This window comes from Podarcis tiliguerta (assembly GCF_965153285.1).
Source record: "Podarcis tiliguerta genome assembly, chromosome: 7".
NCBI classification, from domain to species: domain Eukaryota; kingdom Metazoa; phylum Chordata; class Lepidosauria; order Squamata; family Lacertidae; genus Podarcis; species Podarcis tiliguerta.
In genome coordinates, this window is record NC_139540.1 from 11558723 (window position 1) to 11584869 (window position 26147).

Below are 26147 nucleotides of genomic sequence, written 5' to 3' on the forward strand. Positions count from 1 at the left end.
CGTCAGGCGCGAGGGCGTGTGCGCGCGCACTCTCCCCTCCTCCTCCTCCTCCTCCTCCTCCGTCCTTCCTTCACTCCCTCCTTCTCTCGCGCGCGCTCCCGCCCCGGGAGGAGGAGGAGGAGGGAGGAGGCGGCTGCAGGAGCCTGCGCGAGAGCGAGCTGCGAGGAGGGAGGAGGAGGAGGAGGACGCGCGTCCAGCAGGCAGGCAGGCAGTCCAGGCTGGCGGGCGGAGAGCGGCTCGGCTCCCTCCTCTCGTCTCGTCTTCCCGGGGACTTGGACCTGGACCCCCTCAGCCGCCGCTGCCCTCCGCCTTCCTCCTCCTCATCGCCGCCGCCGCCTCTCCTCCGCCTCCCCGCGCCGACCCTTCCCTCCTCCTCCCGCCCCCCAACTCCGGCTTGGGGAGGGGGGGCTCTCCGCCGAGAAGGGAGGGGGCCGCCTGCGCAAGTTAGTAGCCCTCTGAGGAGAAATGTGGGGGGGGGGCTGAGGGAGGAGGAGGAAGGGGTTTTCCTCCTCTCTTTTTATCATTAGTATATTTTTTGGCGGGGAATGACCTTCCCCCCCTCCACTCACGCCACAACCCCCCCCCCCACTTCACTCTTGAGGGGAAGCTTTGTGGTTGTGGGTTTTTGTGTTTGTGCGTTAGGTTCACTGAAGGCGCTTTTCTGCCCACTTTCCATCTATTTTGGGGTGTGTGTGGTGGGGGTTTTTTTGGGGGGGAGGGAAATCAGACCTGGGATGAGGGAACAGCCCCTTTTTTTCCTGAGGGAGATGTCAAGAGGATGGCTCTACCCCACCCCACCCCCTACACCAAAAAAGAGAGAAGATGATAATGAATAGGGACTTGGGGAGAAGCTTTCCTGGGGTGGGTGGTGGTTGCTTTTTTTAATGGGGGGGGGGACTGTGCTTTCCCTCACCGGCTTTCCTGCTAGGAAAAAGAAAGATCTGGTCAGGAATTTCGATTTCTGAAAGGCAGTAAGAAGAAGAGAGGGTGTTACAACAGAGAAGGCTCGGATGCTGTGGTTCAAAAGGCTCTCTGAGGTTCCAGAAGATGCACCCTCTTATTTATATTTTAAAAAAGGAATGGGCAAAACAGTTGAAGAGGATCCCTTATGAAGTGTAACAAGAGTACGCCGGTGTTTGCAGCTTGGAAGCCCACTCTTTTGGGATCTGGTATGGAGATGGTTGGTGGTCTAACCTTGGGATCGCCAGTCTGCACCCCTCTCCTCCCTCACCCCCAAGCGGGCACTAATGTAGCCTTTAGGATAATCTTGAGGATGAGTCAACTGGATACCCTGTTTTCTTAAGTGGGAGAATCGAAGGAAGACTCAAACTGCGGAGGAAAAGAAGAGGAACCAAGGAGATGGGATCTGTGAGGCAGGGTTCCCCATGGAAATGCTCTGTAAGGAACTGAGGTGGAGGGACACCCATCCTTTCTTCCTTCAAAATAAGACATCTTCGAAAGAAGTGAGCCTACTGATGATGGGGGCAGAGACAGTCTGATGAAGGCATCTCCTGTCTTCCCCCTCTACAGAAGCAGGCTGTGAACTCTATTCCCAAAAGGGTGCCGTGCAGTCAGAAGAGACACTAGGTGCAGAAAGGGGTGGTGGTGCGGATTACTTACACGCCTCCCTCAGCTAAAGCTTCTTTGCCTTGTCTTGTGTTTAATACTCAGTCTCTCCTTGTCTCTTCTTTCCTTGTCTGTGTTCATCTGTTTCTGCTGGGCAGGATCATGCCGGACCAGATCACTGTGTCGGAGTTTATTGCTGAGACCACAGAGGATTACAATTCCCCAACCACATCCAGCTTTACTACCCGGCTACAGAACTGCAGGAATACTGTCACGCTGCTGGAAGAGGTAAATAAACACTTGTCACCTTTGCTTTCTGTGTATGGTTGCATGGGGAAGCCAGTTGACATGCATACCGCCCTGCTTTCTTCATGACTATAGCGTGGATGCTCTTGGGTGATGATTGCACACAGTGCTCATGTCTATGAATTCCAAGGGTTTCGGTGTTAAATGAGGTTGAATATTGTCTCTTCTGCGTCTTGTTATCCCGTGTTGCTTTCCTGATGTCAATAGTGTTGACTGCAGCAGGATTGTTTGATGACATGATTTATGCAGAGCAAACGGTTAGACAGAATGAATGAAGCTTGATGTGTCTTTGGCACAGATGAAGCAATGGATAATTGGTGGCAAGGACAAGCTGTAGAGGAGATCTCTTTGAAATGGGAGATTGGTGACAAACATTTTGGGCTATGGTGTTGAAAGGGGAGGAATGGAATGCAAAATGATGCAGTGATGCCGTCTCTTGGATGGTAGAGCAGCTCTGCACAGCCTGATTCATGTCATCCATCTCAATATTAGCAGTTGCATGTCATTTTCAGTCTAAATCAGACAACATACCTATATAGTTCCTAATATTTTTGAATATTGTACTTGATGTGGGATGCATCGTTATTTAAAAATCTGACATTGAATTTTGTTTGCGTGGTGATTAAAAAGCTTGTGGAGATCACAGCAAGGTTAAAATTTGATTTTCCTACCATGGTCCACATGGCATCTTAAACTAAGTCTTGAGTTTCCAGTTACTTTATTTTTCAAAAGGTGTTGTTCACATTCTAATGGTTTTGTGCATATTGTAACAGGCAAGATAAACTAGCTTTATTGAAATTGCAGAAGAGCTTTCTTTCACACATGCACAATAAAATTGTACTGATCAAGTTTGTGCTCTGGGGGACCCAAAATGCCATTCCAAAAGATTAGTTATAATTACTTCCTTGTTGAAAGTAATCTTGTATATTAACAGCCTGAGTGCTACTAAGTAATTGGATAATAGAATTGGAGGATAAGACCAGTTGTTTGTGAATATCTTGTTTTTGAAGTGACATTGATTCAAGCTTGCAGATTTGCCACACTGTTGGTTTGTAGTTGCCCCTGCAAGAGTACTCTCAAGTAAAATTTCTCCCAGTGCTGTATGTAGTTAGTCAGACATTGCTGTCAGCTGTTCATGTGACTTCAGAGAGCACTGAGATGGGATGCTACTGCATCTGGTTGTGGAAACAATGGTGACCTCTTCTGTCTAAAGTGTTGCTGGCCCTTGGAGGAAGTCAGAAAGCTATCTATAAGCTCATATGGCAGTGCCTAGTGCTAGGCAGTTTAGGACTGTCTGCTTTCATATCAGACTGTGTGCCTATACTTCAGGCTTTCTTGTTCTTTAAAGAGTTGATAAACATATAGACAGAAGGAAGTCAGAGTTTTGCTTGCAGCCTGACAATCACTGCTGGTATCTCCCTCTGGCTTTCAGATCCAAGAAAGGGACAGGGAAATGTGGTATGTGCAACTCACAAATAAGCACAAAAAATATATTTTCAGGGTCCAGGTGAAGAGATGGGAGGGATCTTGACAACTGAGTGCTGTGCTGAGCAGTCACTAATTTCACTTTGGCGTTCATTTTGAACAGACATATAACTTTGAAATACTAGTACTGGAGCTTCTAAAACAATATGTTGGTAAAAGAAAACTGGCAATACAGTCTCTCTGTGTTATATGTAGTCTGACTGCATAAACTGGTAATCCGTTGAAAACTTGTGTTCAGTTTAAGTTTTTCCTAGGCCATTATGCTGAGTGGAGGAAGCAGGCCTCTTCTGTCTAAAGTGTTGCTGGCCCTTGGAGGAAGTCAGAAAGCTATCTATAAGCTCATATGTGTCAGAATGTGGTTCAAAAATATGTATTTTTTTCAGTGCTGCAGTCCTTAACACACTTAGTGAGGAACAAGTTGGGTCCACTATGCCCAGCATGTATTCAGATGTTGGAGAATTTTCAAAACAATGAATCCAGGGAAGTGTTTTTAGTGGGGAAACTGCTGTAAGTGAGAATGTTCAAAAAGGCTGTTAATCCACAGTAGGAGGACTAGGCCAGTAGGGATCAGCCTGTTTTTGTTCGGTACCCTTCCAAAAGTAATTTAATCCCTTTCCTTTCTTTAGTAAGTCATTGAATCAGTGAGAATGTGACAAAATATCATTTTTATTTTGTTTCCACATTCCTTTATTCTGGCCAACAAGACATCACAGAGATGAATTCCTCATTTTCATGTCATAACAAATGGAACAAATTCATGAGGGGGAAAGGAAGTGATGGAATTCATTGGCTTTATTGATTATAGTTTCCTCCTCTTTTTCCAAGTAGCAAGCCAGATTGCTGATTATTCAGGCTCTATGCTCGCTTCCTTATGACTTTATATAATGCTAAGTATAATGCATCTTGCCTTGCTGGAGGAAGCAATCCTTGGAATGGTCTTTTAAAGACTTTATTCAGTGAAAAGGCTGGACAATATATTTCTGTCAAATGGCTGCAGCAGTCGAAATCCCCCCTGGCAGGTTTTTAGAAGAGAGCCTGTTAATAAAGTACTAGCATCTTTCAGAAAAGAAACATCAGAGATCGAGTTCCTGAAGAGCTCTTGTATAGCCAACTGGAAGCATACTTGAAAAAGCCTGAATCCAGTGTTCAGTCTTTTTATAAAGCGGAAAGAAAGTAACACACAATCAGGTCAGGAAAAGGTCAAATTTGTAGAATAATCAGAGGTATTTTTTTGTCATTGCTCATATCATCAACTTTTTATTTTATGGAATGCTGATGAGCTGTGAATGCTTATGGGTATAGCATAAAGTAAATACAGTATAAAATAGTAAAGGGAGGTAATTTTGCAAACGTGTCTACCTTCTGCTTATCAAAGAGGAAGAACAGCCATTAACTGGTATTCTGTTGCACTGTTGGAGTATCAAATACCTGCTCCAGAAGGAATGGAGAACCTCAGCCTTGGGGACCAATGAGCCCTTGGAGCATCTCTGTCTACCCCTTGGAACACTCTCTGAGCCATACCTCTCACTGGCCCTGCTTTGCCCCCTCTGGAATATGTCCCTGAACTGTGATAATGTTTCATGCTTTCCTGGAAGGAGGGTAGAGAGGGAAATGTGAATGTGAACAACTTTTTTTACTGTACCAAAGGTAAAATTCCTATTTATTGCTCTGCTTATTTATTACCTCTGTTGTGCGATCCGAGGAAGGAAGTGTGACCGTTGGGCTGAAAAAGATTCCCTACCTCTGTGCTGCAGTTTTTGAATAGAAGTAATTTTAAGTCTGGATGGCAGGGAAATGTTTTATTACGTGGAAGTTTTGCCTTCAAGATTTGATCCCATCATCTTAAATAGTTAATAGAGTATAATGTTTGAACAAATGGCAGTTCTATTGGCATGACAGTGTAGTTCTGGGATGAATGTCAGCATAGACAGTTCTCAAATGAGAATCTGTATGCCGTTTCTCCAGGTTCTTCCTTGAATTACTTTGTCAGTACTGGCTGGTTGAAGGACTCCTCTGCTACTATGGATATGCAGTTAATTGTGCAAGGATTGTTAAAGTTATGAACTGATTTCCAGCAAAGTGGTTTTATAGTCTATTTTCCCTTGATGCTCAAGCCTGAGGGTTGTCTTTCTGTGTGCACATCTGCTGATAAAACAGACGTCCAAGGACTGCTCCTTACTAACCAGAATATATTGCACATAAGACCACTAATAGAGGATAGACTATTTGGGGGAACTTTTTTTGTGTGTGAAGGGAAAATCACCTGACTGAACTTAGATGTGGGGTAGGGCAGATCCATCAGGAGTTCATTTAGAAAGGATAAAAGGAATTGCAATTTAAGTTGACTTTGGGAAGGTAACTACGTACTATTAGCTTGGATAAAATAAAAGCCTACTCCACGCAGTATCTAATCACAGCTGTTCGACAGTGGAATATACTCCCAAAAGAGGTGGTGGACTCTCCTTCCTTGGAGGTTTTTAAGCAGCGGTTGGATGGCCATCTGTCATGGATGCTCTAGCTGAGATTCCTGCATTGCAGCGGGTTGGACTAGATGACCCTTGGGTCCCTTCCAACTCTTAAGATTCTGTGAAAGCCTCTATGAAACCTGTATTTATTCTAAGTGCACTTTCAACACATAGGGAAGTTCATACAGGATAAGTCATTCTTTGAGAAATGAGTCCAAGCCATTTAATACTTTAAAGAGTATAATTGGAACCTTGAATTGAGCCTGGGAGCCAAGGCAGACACTACAGTTGAGCTGGGATCACTGAAATGTGCTTCCTGTAGTTAGTCAGTAGGGCTTGACAAGCATCTGCATTTTATACCAGCTGAATCTCCTCCAGGGGCAGCCTCATGTAGAGTTTAGGAAAATAATCCATTCCAAGGTGTGTCCCATGTATGAATGGTGGTAGACTGATCCTGATAGTTGAGGAGATGCAGTAGACAATTTATCAAATGTAAGTGATAAAAAATATTCCTTGCTGCTGCAGGCTGAATTTCTGACTGTGGAAAAGCTTAACCCCATCAAATTTAGGTTATTTTCTTCATCTTTAGAGATCCCCTTTTTTCCACTGAGTGCATTTTCTGTTGCATTTTCTAACTTATATATGCTTCTTTAATAGGTGCAGAAATACTTTAAAAAAACAACAACCTGTAGAATCTTACTAAATTTGCAAATGTCTAAGGCAAGCTGCAGGCAGTATTAATCTACCTGGGTTCTATTATTTTTACCAATAAAGGAAGGTTACATGATAATCTTTACTAAAGCTAAAATAATAAGATTATTTCTGTATTTTATGTCCTTGCTGATTTGTTTCAGTAATATTCAACAAAGGTTTTATTGATCTTCTTGTATTGCATTTTTTTCTTGCTTAAAATATATTTTGGAATTTGATAGAGGCACACAGCCACACTCTACACATTAGTTCTCTTCTGTTCATTCATCTAGTTTAATTATTTTGCTACAAGCCTATACCACTCAAAACATAAAATGTAATGGCCCCTTTATTTTTCACTTACCACTAGATACAGTGGTACCTTGGGTTACATACGCTTCAGGTTACATACGCTTCAGGTTACAGACTCCGCTAACCCAGAAATAGTGCTTCAGGTTAAGAACTTTGCTTCAGGATGAGAACAGAAATTGTGCTCCGGCGGCAGCAGGAGGCCCCATTAGCTAAAGTGGTGCTTCAGGTTAAGAACAGTTTCAGGTTAAGAACGGACCTCCGGAACGAATTAAGTACTTAACCCGAGGTACCACTGTATACATTTATGATTTGTAAGTGTCTGTAAAGTGCACTACTGCAGTCAGTGAAATAGAATAAGAGAGTTCTAGTTAAAACAGCTCTGAGCATATTGTTCTTCCTAGCAATCTATTATCAGATTATTTAATTTGACAGTTATAAAATATTCTGGCTATTGCTTCTAGAGCACACCAAAACCTAGTTAGTCCATTATTTCACACAGTGGCCAGCCAGGTGCCTCTGGAAAGTCTGCTTATAGGTCTAAGGGCTGTAGCCCTCTTCTGCTATTGTTCCATAGCCACTCTGTTCTTCTGCCAGTCCGCTTCATCGAATGGCTGTGGGTTCCAATACAGGGAGAAATGCAGGGTTCTAATAGAGGGAGAAAAACATTTTGCTAAACCATTTTGTTGCCTGTTCTCCCAGCTGAGATATATATTTATGGAGCTATTCACAATCCCCATTAACCACCTTAAATATTTGGATGTTATCATCAAGCTTGAGCACCTCACTTTTCATGCCTAACTGTACATTAATTAAGAACAAACTAAACAGCACTGGTCCCAGTACAACTAATTGGTGGGCTCCACTGATCCTATCTGTGCCAAGTGTTGTTCCATCAGCACAACATCCAAAGGATAATATATAGTTTATATGTGTAAGATCTTCAGCATGTTTTAAAGCACAAAGGCAGGAATAGGCCTGGAAACAATGCCTTATGAGGATCGGCTAAGGGAGCTGGGCATGTTTAGCCTGGAGAAGAGGAGGTTAAGGGGTGATATGATAGCCATGTTCAAATATATTAAAGGATGTCACATAGAGGAGGGAGAAAGGTTGTTTTCTGCTGCTCCAGAGAAGCTGACACGGAGCAATGGATACAAACTACAAGAAAGAAGATTCCACCTAAACATTAGGAAGAACTTCCTGACAGTAAGAGCTGTTCGACAGTGGAATTTGCTGCCAAGGAGTGTGGTGGAGTCTCCTTCTTTGGAGGTCTTTAAGCAGAGGCTTGACAACCATATGTCAGGAGTGCTCTGATGGTGTTTCCTGCTTGGCAGGGGGTTGGACTCGATGACCCTTGTGGTCTCTTCCAACTCTATGATTCTATGATTCTATGATTCTATGAATATTGCTTCTTTGTATCTTCTATAATAGCTGAGTGCATAACATTTAAGCGTTTTGGTAAAGGAAATCCTATCTCTGAATTTCTGCATGTCCTTTAAGCAGCAAGGTGGGACAAAAGAATGCAAAGGGGACATTTCCTACACAACAGCTGACTTTTAGAAACTGATATAGGGAGCAATCCTATGCATGTGAAGCTGCTATAAAGCAACCTGGTGTAAAGTTACACCAGATGCAAACTCTGTTCTGCAGCAAGGCTACTGCTCTGCTGAAGCCTAACAGAAGGAAAACAAGCCTGTAAAATAGTATTCTGCGCCGGGTTGCCAGGTCACATGACCAAGCTGAATGGACTTGGGATCTAGCCAAGTCCCCCTCTCTGATCACGCACCTGCTGCCGCTGCCACCCCTTTAAGGGAGCATACACCAGCCTCTGTTCAGCCAGGATAAGCAAGATACTGTATGCTGGTGTATCTTTGGCTGAGCCAAGGTTGGGGACTTAACATTGGCTGAGCCACAGAACTTTCAGCTGAATTGGGAGTTCTGCTGCATTCTTACCTTTGTAGAAGCTGTGTTGGGTCATCTTCAGCTAGGCTTGTTCATCTATATGTATCATAACATTGTATTTAATAACACTTTCCACCAATTAGCCAGGAAGTGACATTAAGCTAACTGGCTTGTATTTCTCTGGATCCCTTGTTAAATTGGCTGCTTTCCAGTTCCTTGGAGACTGATGTTAGAAGATCAGTAATTTCATATTTCAGTTCTTTAAACTCTTGGGTGGATACCATCTGGCTCTAGTGACTTGTTAACTGTCATTTTGTTGATAGGTCCTGGAATTTCCAATCTCTGTCACCACAATTTGTCTCAGTTGTTCAGAATCTGTTCTTCAATATGTCCTGTTGGGCACAGGTATAAAGTATATGTGTAGAATTATATATATTACCTTTCTCTATAACACCGTGCAGGTAAGTCAGTCCTTCTGTTCAGTAGAGAGAGTACAGGGTGGCTTTCCTTAAAAGACTTTCACCACACTAGAGGTAAGCCCAGGAACATAGGTTTAAATATTCACCATGTTCTGCAGCAAACTGCTGGCATGAACTTAATACAGTATGCAGTGTGGAGTGCTGAGGGAGTAGGAAACACAGATGCAAGCTCTTAGTTACAATTTCATCTAATGACATGAGTAAAAAAAGTTACCAAAAGTTGCGGGGCTCTGCTGTGTTAATGGAGTGGTCCTGTGTCTCATTTCTTTGATTCAGCTGGATAGAGCAGCTGTTGCCAGGTTGATGAATGGAGGTGCTTGGCTTCTTGACAGAGCTGTTGCTGGATGTATTTTAAAAATAGTTACGTTAAGAGGAAGATCAACTTTTGAAACAACAGTGTTAAGCCAATGTAATGTAGTGGTTAGAGCATTGGGCTAAGGCCTGGGAGGTTGGGGTCGGTCACTGTCTGTTAGCCTAACCCTAACCTATGGTACAGGGTTGTTGTGAGGATAAGTAGGGGAGAAGGAGAACTATGTCTACCATCTTGAGCTTGTGAAAAGATAGGTGAGATATAAATGTAATAGGTTTATAACAAAACATGGTTTACCAAACCTTATACCACAATTTAAAGTACATTTGAATGTAGATTAACTTGCAGTCCATTGGAGTTCATTAAAATACAGTGAGTTTAGAACAAAAACTGTTGTGATGCAGTGTGTGGGGTTGGCCTTGAAAAGAGTCGGGAAACTCTTACTGGCCCAAAATGTCATTGTCATGGTTGACAGGAGCTGGCAAAACTCCAGTTTTGCACTATCTCCTTTGGTTGTCTTTCTGGGCCCAGTTTATTGAAGTGTGTGTTCTTAACTTTTAAGCTTCAAATGGCCTGAGGCCTTGGGGGCTTGAAAATCGCATTCTCCTCTGTGTTCTCTCCTGTAGGCATTGTTCAGTATCTGCGGCCCTGCTCCATGTTCCCTTGCTTGCTGGAGCTCAGCCACTGGCAGCAAGAGATGGAGTTGTTTCAGTCTTCCCATAGGGGCCTAAGAAAATGTGGAAATTTCAGAAGGCTTTTGGTGGTGGATAAGTGTTGATTCAGATTTTTGCTGGTTTCTTGTTTTTTCTTTCATCTGCTCTGGACATGGTTTATTGCTCTTATGTTTGGATTTTTTTGGAATGTTTCAGTTATATGATTAGTTGCCTTTTGTTTCTTACAAAAGGAAAGTGGGGTTATTAACTCAAGTATATTTCAGAACAGAGCCCTTGATTAGTAAATATATTGAGGGCTACAGTTAAGAAGAAAATGCTTATAGGGATAAAAATATTTTCAAAATCATTTATTGAGCATTTGACAGCATTCATTTCATGGTATTCAATTTAAAGTTTTTCATTTTGCTTCTGTGGATTACCTAGTGCCAACTGAAAAGTGAAAGAAAGGGGAAGAGTTAAACTGCTTATGCATGCTTGAGAATTCAGTGTCAGTATAATGCCTCCCCAAACTTACTTTGTATTTATGATACAACAATCTCTGCATTCCATATTCTAACATAGGGAAGCATTTTTCTTTGTTGGACTGCGTGCAAGCTGTGGAGTCAAAATTGGGATCCCCCCCCCCACTCCTTCCTTGCTCAGTGGGCTGTCAGGAAAGGAGATTACTCTCACCAGATACTTAAACTGATTGGTGGCAGAAGGCTTTCCTCATTGGAGACTGCTGCTCCCTCCATTGATCCATCTATGTTGGCTGCCCCTCCTGCCCCCACACCTGCAAGACATTAAGTCGAGGGCCAACATGTAACCCACCCCATTCTAAAAAGTGACATCTTCTGCAATCATAGCAATAAAATAAACGCTCGGTAGTGAGTTGAATGAATATTTTTATGGCAATGAACAAGGTTGTTAGATTTAAGAGTAATGCATTGTGTGTGTACTAGAACATGTGCAGTAAGGTTAATGCAATACCACTGGAGTGCTTCAGCACAAGTTACTCAGGTGTAATTAATGCTTTTGAATATATATCAGTAGTAAGTGTCATTGTGTTGTACGCATTGAAACTAAATGCAGAATAAGAATATGAACGTCAATACTTCATAGGTTTAGTGATTTTTTTCAGGGGGTTTCCCCCCTGCTAATGGATGTGTTAATGTTGGAGACCTATTGTGCAGTAAGGTAAAGGTAAAGGACCCCTGGATGATTAAGTCCAGTCAAAGGCAACTATGGGGTGTGGTGCTCGTCTTGCTTCAGGCCAAGGGAGCCAGTGTTTGTCCACAGACAGCTTTCTGAGTCATGTGTCCAGCATGACTAAACTGCTTCTGGCACAACAAAACACTGTGACGGAAACCAGAGCGCATGAAAATGCCATTTATCTGCCTGCCGCAGTGGTACCTATTTATCTACTTGTACTGGTGTGCTTTCAAACTGCTAGGTTGGCAGAAGCTGCGACAGAGCAATGGGAGCTCACCCCATCGTGCGGATTCAAACCGCTGACCTTCCAATCATCAAGCTCCCATTCTTAGTAATCTGAGTGAATAGCAAAACTGACACAATTTGATTGGGAGAAAGCAGTAAAACAATAGTCTGCCTGTAATTAGAGATGGACTGAGCAGCCAAATTCATCCCTGTTTAAATTTGGTAGTGCTCAGTCATAGGCCCATCACATATTGTGTGGACTTTTTTGAAAGAGTGCTCCCTCACCAAACCTGCATTTAAATTGTGCACATTTAGTATGTAAAAGACAAACAAAACAAAAAAAAAAATTGTGAATGTTTACATAAACTATTTTTTTTTATGTACATTTTTCTACACAGTGAGAATGCATCACAGAATCTAGATAAGCATGTAATCCGATTGGGAGTGGTGTTCTAGTCTGCAGGCAAGTTCAGCAGCATTAGATTGGGTCAGTCTTCTGAAAAAAAGCAGGCTAAATGAATTCCTCTTCCATTTGAATCTGTAATCAGTGTTGTGAAAGTGGACAGTCTTCTGGTGTCATTTGTAAGAGATGCTGGCAGAATAAAGGTATTAGAAGCCTGTCCCAGGCCCTCAGATGTTCCAACTGCCACTCTGCTGATTAATTATGCTGTGGTCTTGGAAACAAGATAGAGAATCCAACAAGGATGGATTTCCAGCACTGCTGCTGTACATTGATTTTGAGGATCATTCTGGATTAAGATTCTCTTTGATTTTTGCTTCTTACAATAATCTAGTTTATGTTTGACTCCTCATAGTAATTCCATGATGGTTATGTAGCACAGGGCATGTTGTGTTATTTCACAAGATGGAAACTCCACATTGATCTTACTCAAGAATAATAGCATTCGTGATTATTCAGTGACTGACTCTATAGTGCTATTCCTGTAGATAGAGCTTGCTTTATAGCAGACCCATAGTAGAAATGGCTATTTTTATACTGAAGAATCACTGATCCTTAAATACAACTTATTACATTCAGTTATTTATTTTTCTGATTATAACTTCTGGTTTCAAAAACTAATAACCAGAAAGTTGTATTTTGGGAATCAGTTTGATGTGAGGTGGCTTTTTTTAAAGTCTGTAGATGTAGAAGAGAAAGTAAGCAACACCTGAATATATCTCTTTCAATATAGCTCTCCAGCCCAAACCTCTAATGTTTCCATCTGGTTGAGCCAGTGATTTGAGGTAACGGGAACATAAAGAAACTAGCGTATGAATTGCATGAAACTCAGCTAGAGTTTGCATCTTCTACTACTGTACTCTCCCAGTAGCAGCCTTTCATTATTCCACCGCTTGTGGTCAAGTATGAGCTGAACAGTCAGCTACTGTTGGAGAGGGAAAAGACCTTGTTTCAAAATGAAGTTGAGTTTAACTGCACTTTTAAAGGAAAGTGATTCATAAGGGCAACAAATAGATAGAAGGGGGAAATGCTAAGTCATGTTATAGTTAAAAATAAATCCCAGAGGATGCTTGAACTTCCATTTTCAAGCTGAATACATTGCCACATGCCAAGTAATCCGTTTCACTAAAGTACAAACCCCAGATGACCTTTTTTGAGAACAACTCCTGTTTTCACCCACGCCACCCACATCTGGAATTTTACTGTCCTTTTGAGTCTGGGTTCCACCCAAACTGCTTTAGTAAGCTTTCCCACGCTAAACTTGCAATCTTACACACACTTACCTGGGACTGTATTGAGTAAATTTACTTAAGATCAGGCTGTATAGTTCTTTTAAGAACATTGAAGGTGATGTCACGAATGGATCATATTTATTTATTTATTTTGGTCCTGGTGTTACTTCTGGTCAAACAAATATTGTAAAAACCTGTTAATTGGAGACAAAAATAAATTGATTTTTAATTCATTTCATTTCAAGAGGAATTATGCTTTCGTCATACTACACAACAGTTGCGGTTCTGAGGGGAAAGACTAATTTTTCTCCGTGTTGCCTGCCTTTTTAGGCTGATGCAGACTTAATGTGGTAGATCTCTTAAAAATGGTTATGGGGTTATGGAATCATGTGCACATTTACCAATTGCTTCTCTGTTAAGCATGGACTCCTACTACTACCAGACTCTACAGCTGTTACACAACCAGCACTAACCAATGTTTATCTTAACCAGCATTTGAAACTGGGGTGCTGTCTTCAGGAGTTTTAAATAGTTACAGCTAGTGGGTGAAGACTTCATAGCTTTATTTTGTTTATTAGTCTCTGCCTTGTTTTGAATGTTTTGTGCTTTGTATACAAGCATGCTCCTCCCTTCCCTTCATCAGTGTGACCACAAGAAGGAAATTGGGCCTTCTTTTTCTATCTGCAAGGAAGCATCTATTAATATTTTCAGCCAACAACAGATAGTTTTGTTTAAACAAGAACGAATGGTGGTTGGTTTAAGTTATGGTTTGTCCAAGTAAGAAACAACATTCTGGCTTGTTTGGGCAAGTGTTTGTCATTTCATCCAAAGTGGGACATACTGCATTTGAAAACGAAAGCAAATGCTTCCATTCTCCTTGCAAGCACACTGGAGGAGGAGGAGGAGGAGAGAAGGCTCCTCATAAATGTTGATGGCTAAAATATTTTGTTTTAACCCAAATAAGCAATACTCTTACCTCATATTGGAAAAGTTGTGAATTTTTGAACATTTGAAATTACTTCATGTACTGGACCCAGGAGTGCAGTCTGTGAGTTTGCTGAACAAATTGTTCCTATGCATTTTGCTTGGCTCAGAATCTTCCAATCCAGTATCGAGTGAAATAAACTGATGAATGTTTTAACAATGTAAGTGTACAATGAAGAAATAAACTATCTCATAAATAAATTGAGAAACTTGTTTCAGTATAGGCAGCTGGCAGTGGGGTACAACATTGCAGGGGGTTGGACTAAATGACCCTTGTGGTCTCTTCCAACTGTGATTCTATGAACATAGCTATTGTGGTTGGTATTCATTGATAGCCTTATTAATAAGGACTGTTGCTGCCATGTGATTCCAGAGTTGCAAGAGATGTGGTAATGGGGGGAAGAATCATACTCTTCCCACACCAATAACTCGTGGAAGCTCTACCTATGAACAAGGTAGTAGGGGGGGAAGTAGCAAGTATGGACAGTTTATTTCCCCCTTTCCCCTCTTATTTCAACTTAATGGTAATAACTTCACAGTAACTGGCCCCCACACACGAGGTTAATGAGTGAAGAAAGAAGAGCAGGGAAGACTTGGGCAGCCCACAATATTTCGACATACACCACCACATCTTCTAAGTTCCTGCTTCTCTCTAATGAGGCAGCAAGTGGCTTGAGCCCAACCATACACGGAGCTTATACTTGGCATGAATGGCTAGCATAAGCAGATGCATAAGCAGATCGTGAGTCACTGCCCTAGGGGAGTAGCAGAAAGTCCAGAATTAATATGCCTGTGGTCTGTTGTGGTGCTATGCACATGAAACAATAGCTGCTGTACCTGCATCAGTGTGCAATAAGAATAATTGCATTAAAAAACATAAGTGGACCTATAACCGGTATATTATTGTTAATTTTTGAATTACATTGACGTTTTAATGAAATGTGATGCTGTATATTTGAATTGTCAAGATTAATATATGCTAATGTCGGCATGAGTTAATGGAGAATAACCTGATTTTAGATTCTCAAATAGGCATTTAAAGAGAATTAAGAGAAGTTGCCCTTTAAAACTTGATAATTCCTTTTGTAACAGGTAGCAATAAGTTTTCCTTCTTTTTATTCACAATTGCAAAGAAAATGATTCATTTAGTTCTGTGATTATCAAAAATCCATAGGCAAAATGCAGCTGAAAGCATTTTCATGTGTTTGGGGGTGGGAGTTGGGGAGTAATCTACTATTTTTGGTGTACTTTGGTGTACTGTTATGTGTTTTCTTACACTGTTAGGTACTATTCCTTAGCTGCAAACACACTTCTTTGCTTTTTGGCTAAAAGTTTTATACTTCAAATTCTGGATATTCCATATGATGTTGAATTTGAAGCCTGCTGCAGTGGCCATGTACGGACATCATGTTGACCATAGTTATAATTAGGGAAATCAGCCTGTGAATGGACTGTGCGCTGGTGTACACAGCTCATGTCGTTCCTGTTTCACTTCTCCTTTGCTAGAGTGGGGAAGCAAGCAGTGAAGTGGCTGGCTAAGTGTTGCATGTGAACCACTGCTTGTGCTCCCCCCCCCCCACCAACCACACTGTGAGGGGTAAGCAGAGAACAAACTTTAGCTGCTCTGTGCTACGTAGCTGATGTTTAGAAATACGTATTAAACCAGGGTTTAGTAATTTCTATGTGAGCAGTGCAAAACCTTAGCCCTGAGATAAAAGGGGGGGATTAATTCCACTTGCTGCTTCTATCTGGCCATTAACTCCATCTTCTTATTCTCTTTGGCTCTATGTTGTGTTCAGTTTGCTAGATAAGGTTGTAACTAAGAAAAGTGATGCTTTGTTCTAGAGCGAAGGAAATCAGCCATTCTTGCAGAGACAGTGGTAATCATGTATTTAAAATCAGTGGTTTGGGGGAAATAAAACTTTTAATTACTAAGTACTCTGCTATTACAGAAAATGTGATTGATGCAAGCTAAAGGGAGACTAATCCATCAAATGTTTGCATAGGATTTTTATTTGCAAATATAACACAGAAAGTGAGGGGGAAACCCACATCCCCAGCTGACATTAACAATAAAAACGTTATTTCAGTAATAAGATAAGCAGTCCATATGTCCAAATAGGTATCTAAACAAGACTGCTGTTTATAAGTCATGTGTACAAATGTAGAAAGGGCAGTGAGAACTTCAGACCACTGGCTACTAGATGGTGAATGTTTGTCATTCCAGCCTTGCAATATCTTCTTCTTTGGCGATCACTCGTAGCCGAGTAAGATTGTCTTCCATAAACACAGTTTTAACAATGAGTCCGTAAGTGATTGTGGTGGAGGCCACAACGTTCTTCCACAGTGGATCCAAACGTTCTTCCACAGTGGAAGGGCAGAAGTTGATCGTGGTGTGGATTTGCCAAGCGTGCCTTCCTCTTAGCACTTTTCTCCCTTGTGTCCTGAGTTTGAGTGTCTTCAAAGCCCATGACACCTTTGGTAAAGGCTGTTCTCCAACTGGAACACTCGCAGGCCAGTGTTTCTCAGTTGTCAGTGTTTATGCTACATTTTTTTAGATTTGCCTTGAGAAAGTCTTTAAACCTCTTTTGTTGGCCACCAGCATTACACTTTCCATTTTTAAGTTCGGAATAGAGTAGTCGCTTTGAAAGACTATCATCAGGCATCCGCACAACATGACCAGTCCAACAAAGTTGATGTTGAAGAGTCATTGCTTCAACACTGGTGATCTTTGCTTCTTCCATTACACTGATATTAGTTCGCCTATCTTCCCAAATGATGTGTAAAAATTTTCAGAGACACTGTTAATGGAATATTTCGAGGAGTTGGAGATGGTGTTTATAAGTGCTCCATGTTTCACAAGCATATAGTAAGGTTGGTAGTACAATAGTTTTGTAAACAAGCATTTTGGTTTCCCTGCGAATGTCCCAGTCCTCGAACACTCTGCGCTTCAATTGGGAGAAAGCAGCACTCGCAGAGCTCAGGCGATGCTGGATTTTGGCATCAATGTTGGGACTTGTGTAAAGATAACTGCAACAAGACAAGATATCTGTCTTAAGGGGATTGAATATAGCCAGAATCTTCCTGCCATTGTGTTTTTAGGGTCTCTTTCAGAAATTACTAGGACTTGAACCCAAATATCAATAGTACTCTTGCTATAGCTACTTCACCAGCTCCTAGTAAATACTTTTAGAAATAGATTATAGTTTGTTCTCTTTCTGTCTTTGCTGCATATATATGCATATGTAGTGATAGACAGGAGAGAGCATATCAATCATTTCTGTTTCATATTTTGCTGAGGTACTTTTGGGCTTGAGATGTAGAGATTGTCACCTGAGCGCCTGATGTCATTTGACACACACACATTGGCTTGTATTCAGTGTTAGTCATTCTCGGAATAAACCCATACATATTAATGGACATGACCAACTTTGGTCCATTAGATTTAATATGCCTACTCTGAGTAAAATATAGGTGGATACAGCACAATCTCTATGCCACTTCTGCATTGTTCATCCGTAATCCTCTTCCATCACAGTTCTGTATTTTTCATGTGGATTAAAAAAAAGAAGGAAAGAATATTTGTATTTATATACATACTTTAATATTTATTTTATAATGCATTTCCCCTCAAAATAAGCATTTAAAAAGTATTTATACAGTTCCTGAGCTGTACTGTCAGAACATTTGAGAAGTGTAAGAGCTGGTGGATGGATACACACATTGGTTAGAAGGGGCAGATCAGGTCAGCTTTTTATCAGAATTCACAAATATCAAATTCCTCAAACATCCTACCCTACTTTAGTCACACAGTACAATCTGTGCTAACCCTTACAACGATGTATAATGGGATTATCTTCCACAGGAATGGTATCTCCTCATGTGGTGAACAGGGAAAAAATGATTTGCTGTATACCAGCTGAGACACAACTCTCTATAAAAAGGAAAATGTGCTTCAAAAAGAAATCAAAGCTTCCTTCTGGGTCCTGGAAATTCCCCTATGTTGTCAGTTTAACAAACCTCATTGCTAAATCAGTTGTTTCAGGCATCTTGTAGAGCCATCTTTTTTTTTACCCAGACTCTCCCTGACCCATAAAGTCAGGCTCTGTTTTTATTTGTTTGAATGCCTGTTTTTTATGTACTTTTAGACAACTGGTTTTTACATTATTATTTTTTTAAAAAATAAAAATCACTAACAAGGAAAGTTTTCAGTTTTTCTTGTGGAAATGATGTAGTCAGGCTTTTTTTTTTTTTTTTAGTTTAGTTTATTTTTCTGCCAGTTCACAAGTTTATTGTTCTAGCCAAAGGCCATGACAAACTTGTAGCAATAATATCAATAAAATAACACAGAAATGAGAGTCAGAAATGGTTTAAATGGTGGTATGACTGATGCTTTTAAAATGTTTTAAGGAGTGAAACCGGGTTGCATTCTGGCTCCCACTCCTTTTAACTTTTATATTGATGATTTGGTGCCAATGCAAACTCCCCCTCCCTAGTAATTAGGAACAGAAAGATCTTAATTTAGATGTATGCAGATGATTTAATGCAACTCTCTCTTTCCCAGTTGAGCCTCAAAAATCTCTTGGGAGTTTAATTTAAAATGCAATACAGTGGTACCTTGGTTTACAACCAGAATCCGTTCTGGAGGTCCGGTTGTAAACCAAAACAGGTTGTAACCCAAGGCAAGCTTTCATCAATGAGGCCTCTCCCCAAAAATGGGTTGTAATCCAAAAAAAAGGACACACACTTCCGGATTTGATGTGGTTGTAATCCAAAGCAGTTGCAAACCAAGGTACCACTGTACATTTCACTGCACAGCAGTTTCCATATTGAAAACCACATTTTGGGGTGCATGGTGAGTGCAAAGCAAAATGGTTACATGAACGCACAGCTCTCATCTAAGCCTCCAGAAAATCCCTACATGTTTCTCTTTCGCCCCCATACCAACCCAAGAATTGCATGGCCACCAGAACAGGGAATGCCCAAGATCGAGTGTTGACCTTTATCAGACCAAAGGGCCCCTTGCAGGTGGTAATGACAAGCAATCTCTCTCCTCTGTCTCTCTGTCTGTCTCCCTCTCTCTCTGTTGTCAGTATTTCAGACTTAAACTCAATAAAGAAATATGTGAAAGAAGGAAGGAAAACACATTTTGGCAATTTTCATTAGTATATTTTAGTTTTTCTTCCTGAGGGAGGGGAGGCAGATAATTTCAGGCACCTTTTATAAATCTAATTACTGATATGGTTAATTCTGATTGTAATTGTTTTGTATTTTTAATATATAATTTTAGCAGTGTGTGTTAACACTGCCCTGGGATCCTTCAGAATGAAGGGCATTTTAAAAGTCAAACAAACAAACAACCAAGTTGGCAGACCTCATTTAATTTCCATTCTATAAGTATCGAGTGCACAATCATAATCCATATCTATGGTCAGTAACATTCAGCCACCATTAAGATGCCTTTTTCATTCTTGCTTACTTTTACCACTGGTAGAAATGAACTGAAAGTGTTAAGTCACTTCACCTCAGACACCAGACACCCAGCAGATGGTAACATTTGTGAATTGTTGTTGATCTGAGCAGGATTAGTTTGGTGACCCTAGGGGTGAAAGGCTGTCTATCCCATTACTATATCCTAAGACATCAGATACCCTATTTTGTTTCAAGAACCAGCAAAAATGGAAGAATCCTTGAGAGAAACCAAAGCTACTTTGATAAATACCTGTTCTATATTGTTTTGTATGCATTGATACTCTTCCATAAATAATAATTTTGCTTTCTGTCTTTCATGCTGCTAAATTGTGATTTTAAAAACAGATTATTTATCATTCATAGGGCTTTACGAAATAGATGCCATAATTTATTTGCCACTTAATATTTTTAAACTTATTATATGTACATTTTTTCTAGTACGTATTGGAATTTAGTGTTTTATATTTGTTTATCCTATGCTAAAGCTGCACATTTCTCCCAAGCACATTTACTATGGTGTAAATCCCACAGAACACGGTGGTGTTTACTTCCAGGTAGACATGCCTAGTATTCTGTAGGATGAAATACAGAAGAAAAATATTTATGTATGACCTGACCCTTACGTTTGTTTTGCTTGTTACTCTGCTTTTGTAGAGCTACCTTTTAGTAGCTGAAGTCCCAGAAATGCATGACACTTAAAATATGACACTTAAATCTGTGGAATTTCAACTGAGATAATAGTGAAACTACTATAAACTTCAGTATATTTGTTTGATTTCAAGCTGACCATATAGCACTACTCCCTAGGTCTGCCAAACTATTTTCAAGATGCTTTTTGCCTCAGGAGCTCTTTAGTTCAGAGTTCTTTAATTGACTTGAAGTGACTGAGTGACTGAAGACCTCCCTAGAGGGTAATAACAATGCCTCTACTGTACAGTGCTGGCAGCTCCTGACATTACTCGGTATTTGCTTACAAGAGCCTCATGTTCAGGTTTTCAGATGTACAATTCAAAATAGAAGTACCTTGCCTTTGACATGGTCTTTCTTTTTCTGTCTCTAGGCGTTAGATCAGGATCGAACTGCACTACAAAAAGTTAAAAAATCTGTAAAATCTATATATAATTCTGGGCAAGGTAAGCTTCATTTTTCTTAATCATAATAAAGAGTTACTCAACAGTGTTAATATTTCTTGCCATTTTGCTCTTTTTAAGAGTCAAGATATGGCTGTCAAATGCCTATGGATAAAAAATCCTAGCGATTTAAAGGAGCTTTATATATATTTATATATATATTCTGAACTAGAGTTTCCCAGTTCCATTTAACACAGCTTTAATTGTTTTGCAGGTTGAAGTAACAACGCACGTTGGTATATATAATTTTTTGTGAGATTTCAAAAAACACAAACACCCCAAAACAACATAATCTGTTGCTCAGAACAATATTTGGCTTTCAAAACAAACACAGTGTCATAAAGATTATTCTGTTTCCTCTTGGCTGTATTGTGATTGATATTTCTTAGTTCATTGGCGGACTGTTGAGTTTTGTATTTTGAGAGTACTTTTTCTTTCTGTACTCGTGATTTTAGACTTCCGTCACTTCCTGTCTGCCCCCCCCTTACTTTTTCCTGTCCTAAAAAATGCCTGTGAATGAGGCGAGTGTGATTTATGATTCCATTAATCAGTTGAGCATTATTTATTTTGACTAGGTCCTTGTCAGTGCAAAGTGAATGGGAAATAGATGACTTTCCTAGAATATATTTAATAAAAGTATGACCTGCAAACAAAATAACTGCTAAATGAAGTATTTATATCAAGTGGTCTCTTTTAAACGTAATGTGTGCCTATGCCATCTTCACATATTTTGGTCTATAGCAGGGGTCAGTAAACTTACCGCGCCTCAGGCCGGTGTCTCCAGCGCTGATTGTGCAGCAGACCGGAGGGCGGTGGAGCTCTTGCCCATACGGGTGCGCACATGCTATTTCCGGTGCACTTCCGGGTCAGAGAAGGACAGGAAATAGCTTGTGCGCATGTGCACGGGCCTCCTCCGACCCAGGTGTGCACCGGAAATAACTTGTGCATGCGCAAATAATGCTTGCACATGCGCACAAGCTATTTCCGGTGCTCCTCCGACCTGGAAGTTGGCAGCTGCGCAGCGCAGCGCCAGTAAGAGCGGGCAGCAGGAGTTGCCACAGGCCGGATAAACAAGTCCCTTGGGACTTATCCAGCCCGCGGGCTTTAGTTTGAGGATCCCTGGTCTATAGTCATCTTAAAAAAGAAAGAAAGAAAGTTCACAACATTCTGATGTGTCTCAGTTGCTGTTCCTTTTCCTCATGACTCAGAATTTTAATGAGCAAATTGAGCGTGTGTATTTGGAACACCAGAAATTAAAATTAAAAATTAAATACTATAAAAACTACAAGAGTGGGGCAATATGTGTACATCCCACCAAGCCCACCCTTTTTTCTCTGATAAGTAATGGTGCTGCCACTATGACACACTTGTGCCATTATCAGTATGTTAAGAGCTTAAAGAAGTGCCTACCCATCACCGTGTGTTACAGTTTAATTGCCACTTATGACAGTCCAAAGGCGGATTTGATTGGTGTTTTTGTGTTTATGTTTTGTATCTTAAAGTCATGCTGTCAACTGTTCCAGGCATAGCCAAGAAGCTCACCACTCTTCCTGTTAACCATCAGTCACTGGCCACAAATACCAAACTTCCGCCACATTCTGGCTAAAGCCATTTAGCCACAGGGGGGTGTTCACATTTTTATTGTGGTATCAAAACACAGTAGTTGCAGACATCTTTGGGTGACCTGACTATATAAATACACTGTGTTGGTTAGTCCAGTCACATTAAAACCATTATGACAAGCAATTCCTGTGGTTGTAGCAGTGGTGTGGCTTTTACACGAAATTCTTACTTCTTAGCCGTTTTTCAAATTCTTGTTCTGAAATTATCTAGGTGGACACTAGCACTTGTTTCAGGACCAAAGGACTGACTAACAGGAAAATAAGCATCTCTCTCACTGAAATATTATTCAGAGTGGTAATCTTGCTATCCAAACTTTAATAATGCTACAAGCAAGAGGCCAATTCAAAGTTGTTCTTCTTAATGCTATTGTTAGTATTAATATTGTTTCTCATTTGTAGGAAAAAAACACATTTCTGTATTTTTTCCCTCTCAGAACATGTTCAAAATGAAGAGAACTATGCACAAGTACTAGATAAATTTGGGAGTAATTTCTTAAGTAGAGATAATCCAGATCTGGGCACTGCTTTTGTAAAGTTTTCTACATTGACTAAAGAATTATCAACACTCCTGAAAAATCTGGTAAGGAGTTTCTAATGTTTTGTTTCTTCATAATATTTACATTTTAAACAAGTATTTGCTTTGCTTTCATTTATGTAACAAATTGTCCGCTCTAGAAAAACTTTTCAAATTTTCTGTAGGCAGCAGCATGTGTTTGGTTCTAGCTGCAGATAAAGACAGGGAGAATATCTCATTTAATTGATACTACACCATATTTTTGAATTATGGTGAATTATGGTGCTGGAGGAGACTCTTGAGAGTCCCACGGACTGCAAGAAGATCAAACCTATCCATTTTGAAGGAAATCAGCCCTGAGTGTTCGCTGGAAGGACAGAGCCTGAAGCTGAGGCTCCAATACTTTGGCCACCTCATGAGAAGAGAAGACTCCCTGGAAAAAACCCTGATGTTGGGAAAGATGGAGGGCACAAGGAGAAGGGGACGACAGAGGACCAGATGGTTGGACAGTGTTCTTGAAGCTACCAACATGAGTTTGACCAAACTGCGGGAGGCAGTGGAAGACAGGAGTGCCTGGCATGCTCTGGTCCATGGGGTCATGAAGAGTCGGACATGACTAAATGACTAAACAACAACAACAACGCACCATATTTTTAGGCGTAAGATTTTCCTAGCTCTGCAAATGACAAGGAAGGTTTTAAACGTTTGCTGCAGGGGTGGCATTCAGTGCAGTCTGTGCTTGAACGGAACAGTAAAGGAGCTACTTAATTAAACCATTAAGAGCTCATAGAGCAATACAATGTCGTCATTGTATGTTTCTGATTTATTCAAACTGCTTTGTAACACTAAAGAAATAGTCAGAAACCTTAAAAGGTCTTACTTCATTTTTAGTGCTTTTTAAAAACACATTTAACAGGGAATTATTTACAATATTAGAGTGGATTGTGATGATTGCTCATGGAACAGAGCTCAGCTGCCTCCCCTCCACCCCCAAAAAAGCTGTTCCTGCTTATTGGAGAAATGTTTGAGAATCACATGGGCTATTGAATAGAAGCTATGGCTTGAGTGTAGAGTTGACAGAAATCATGGACATGCCTATGGTTCTAGCCCATTGTAAATGATTTTTAAAGGACACCTCAGTATGCTATTTTTTTGGGAGCATATTGCAGAATGGAGAGCTGAAAGGTGTCTTGTGTTTTGTTTCTCTTTTTTTGTCTTTGCAAAGCTTAGATCTGTTCACACTTTACTCTCCTAATGAGAGAACAATATGGTTTATGCTTCATCATTAGCCAAGCCTCAGGCTTATGTGCTTTATACCTCTTCTTCAAGAATAACCTTTAAATAGATCTGTTTGGATGGTACCTGACATTCCTTCCAACCCGCAGTGTAAAAAGAGAACCTGTTCTTCCTCTAAAAAGGAAAACTTTCTTGTTCTAAAAGAGAGAGAACAAGAAAGAGAGAGAGAGCTGTAAAGCTCAAAACGCTTTGAGCCATTTTCAAGATTTTTTCCCTGGTTTCATGCATTGGTATAGTTTCCCTTTGAGGACCCTGATGATACGAAGCTTGATAAAGGGCTTATTTCAAACAATAATCTAAATTTTTGCAATAGGTGTAAATGCCACATTAGTAGAAACAAGACATTAATGGATATTTGTAGCTCACTTTAAGCTCATACTTTAAAAAATTGAATAACACTGCTTTTTCTTCTTAGCTTCAAGGATTGAGCCACAATGTCATCTTCACATTGGATTCCCTCTTAAAAGGAGATTTGAAAGGTGTCAAAGGGGTAAGTTTTTTACTTGAGAACTATAATAGTATTGCTGACTTTGTTGCATGGGCTTTTGCTGCTTTCCCATCAGTGTTCTTGTGGTGACATCATATCTGCATAAAATTCTGTAGAATCAGCTGTAATTGCATGCTTTACATTTCATGCTCCTTCTTCGAAGCTTGAGATATATGTGCCTTAAGATCCATGGGAAAGAAATTCTTAAAGTTATAAAAAGAGAAGCCTTTCTTTCTTTTAAAAAAAGTAAATTATAATCTTGAAAGAATATCTTAAGTATATACATTTTAACATAGCAGTGTCATAAACTTATTTTAAGTGCATTTTCTCTTTCCTAAGGATCTTAAAAAGCCTTTTGACAAAGCCTGGAAGGATTATGAGACCAAATTGTAAGTATTGTTCACTCTGGGTAAACATTTGCTTTAAGTGTGTGACCTAATAATTTCTTTCAAGCCGTCAGCTTTTCTGGGGATGTCTGTCACTTTCTTCACTGTCAGTGGATGATATTGAATTATTTAATAGCTACATAGTAAACTTACACATTTCAGTGATACTCGGGAATATGTTCTTGTGGACTGACAAACCTGGTTTAGTATAGTTTATTCTTCGTTTAGTGAATATGCATGCGATAACAAATACTACAAGAATGCCACTGGCCTCATTCACACTATGGCTTAGCATTATGTGTGCGCCACACCTCTCTCTTCTTCTTGTAGTGTAAGCATAAGGAAATAGGATGAATTTGCTTCTGCTTTCAGCTTACAATGATTTGTTATGCCTGAATCAGGAAAACTGCACTTTAAGCTATGGCTTGTCCATACCAGCAAGGTTTGTAAACTATCGTTTGAAGCTGGCTTATTCAGGCAAGCCTTAGTTAAAGCTTTGGTTCATCCATAAAGACAAACTGCAGTTAGTTGAAAAAGGAAGGATGTCCCTTCCTTCCTTCCTTCCTTCCTTCCTTCCTTTTTCAATTATTTTGCTGCACTGGAGTAGTGTGGGGAACTGCTAAGCGTGAGATTCATTCAGATAGCATTATGTCAGAATTCAGCCACTTGTAGATGAAAGTGCCTTTTTAAGGGGGCCCATTTGTTAGCAAGGACAGGAGTGATACCTTACCCAGTAGGGATAGGGGCAAGCAGATCACCCACTGGCAATTTGGTATAAATGCAGTCCTCTCTAAACACAACTTCAAGTGATCCTTGGTGGGAAATACCATTGCCACATTCATTGAATGTTGAGTTAAGACTAGGGAGACCCAAACTCAAAATTCTTGTTCTGTTACAAAAATGCTTAGATGATGCTAGGCCAGACACACACACACTCAAGCTATCCTATTTCACAGGATTAT

The 26147-nt window shown here is 40.4% G+C and overlaps 1 protein-coding gene and 1 long non-coding RNA gene across 7 annotated transcripts in view; one reads left to right on the forward strand and one right to left on the reverse strand.

The window, feature by feature from the left end:
- LOC310682270 overlaps window positions 1–26147 on the reverse strand; it is a 106390-nt gene that overhangs the window by 74658 nt on the left and 5585 nt on the right. The window lies entirely within an intron of this gene.
- Window positions 1–26147, forward strand: part of ASAP1 (ArfGAP with SH3 domain, ankyrin repeat and PH domain 1) — a 133750-nt gene that overhangs the window by 52508 nt on the left and 55095 nt on the right. For 4 of the 6 annotated variants that reach the window (XM_083450479.1, XM_083450476.1, XM_083450480.1 and 1 more), the window contains exons 3-7: window positions 1725–1854; window positions 20811–20883; window positions 22937–23082; window positions 24728–24802; window positions 25139–25188. In XM_083450479.1, coding sequence (XP_083306605.1) covers window positions 1725–1854; window positions 20811–20883; window positions 22937–23082; window positions 24728–24802; window positions 25139–25188 — 474 coding nt within the window. Of the gene's footprint in view, window positions 1–8; window positions 444–1724; window positions 1855–20810; window positions 20884–22936; window positions 23083–24727; window positions 24803–25138; window positions 25189–26147 lie in introns of those variants that run through there. The other 2 variants (XM_083450481.1, XM_083450478.1) reach the window with 2 other exon arrangements.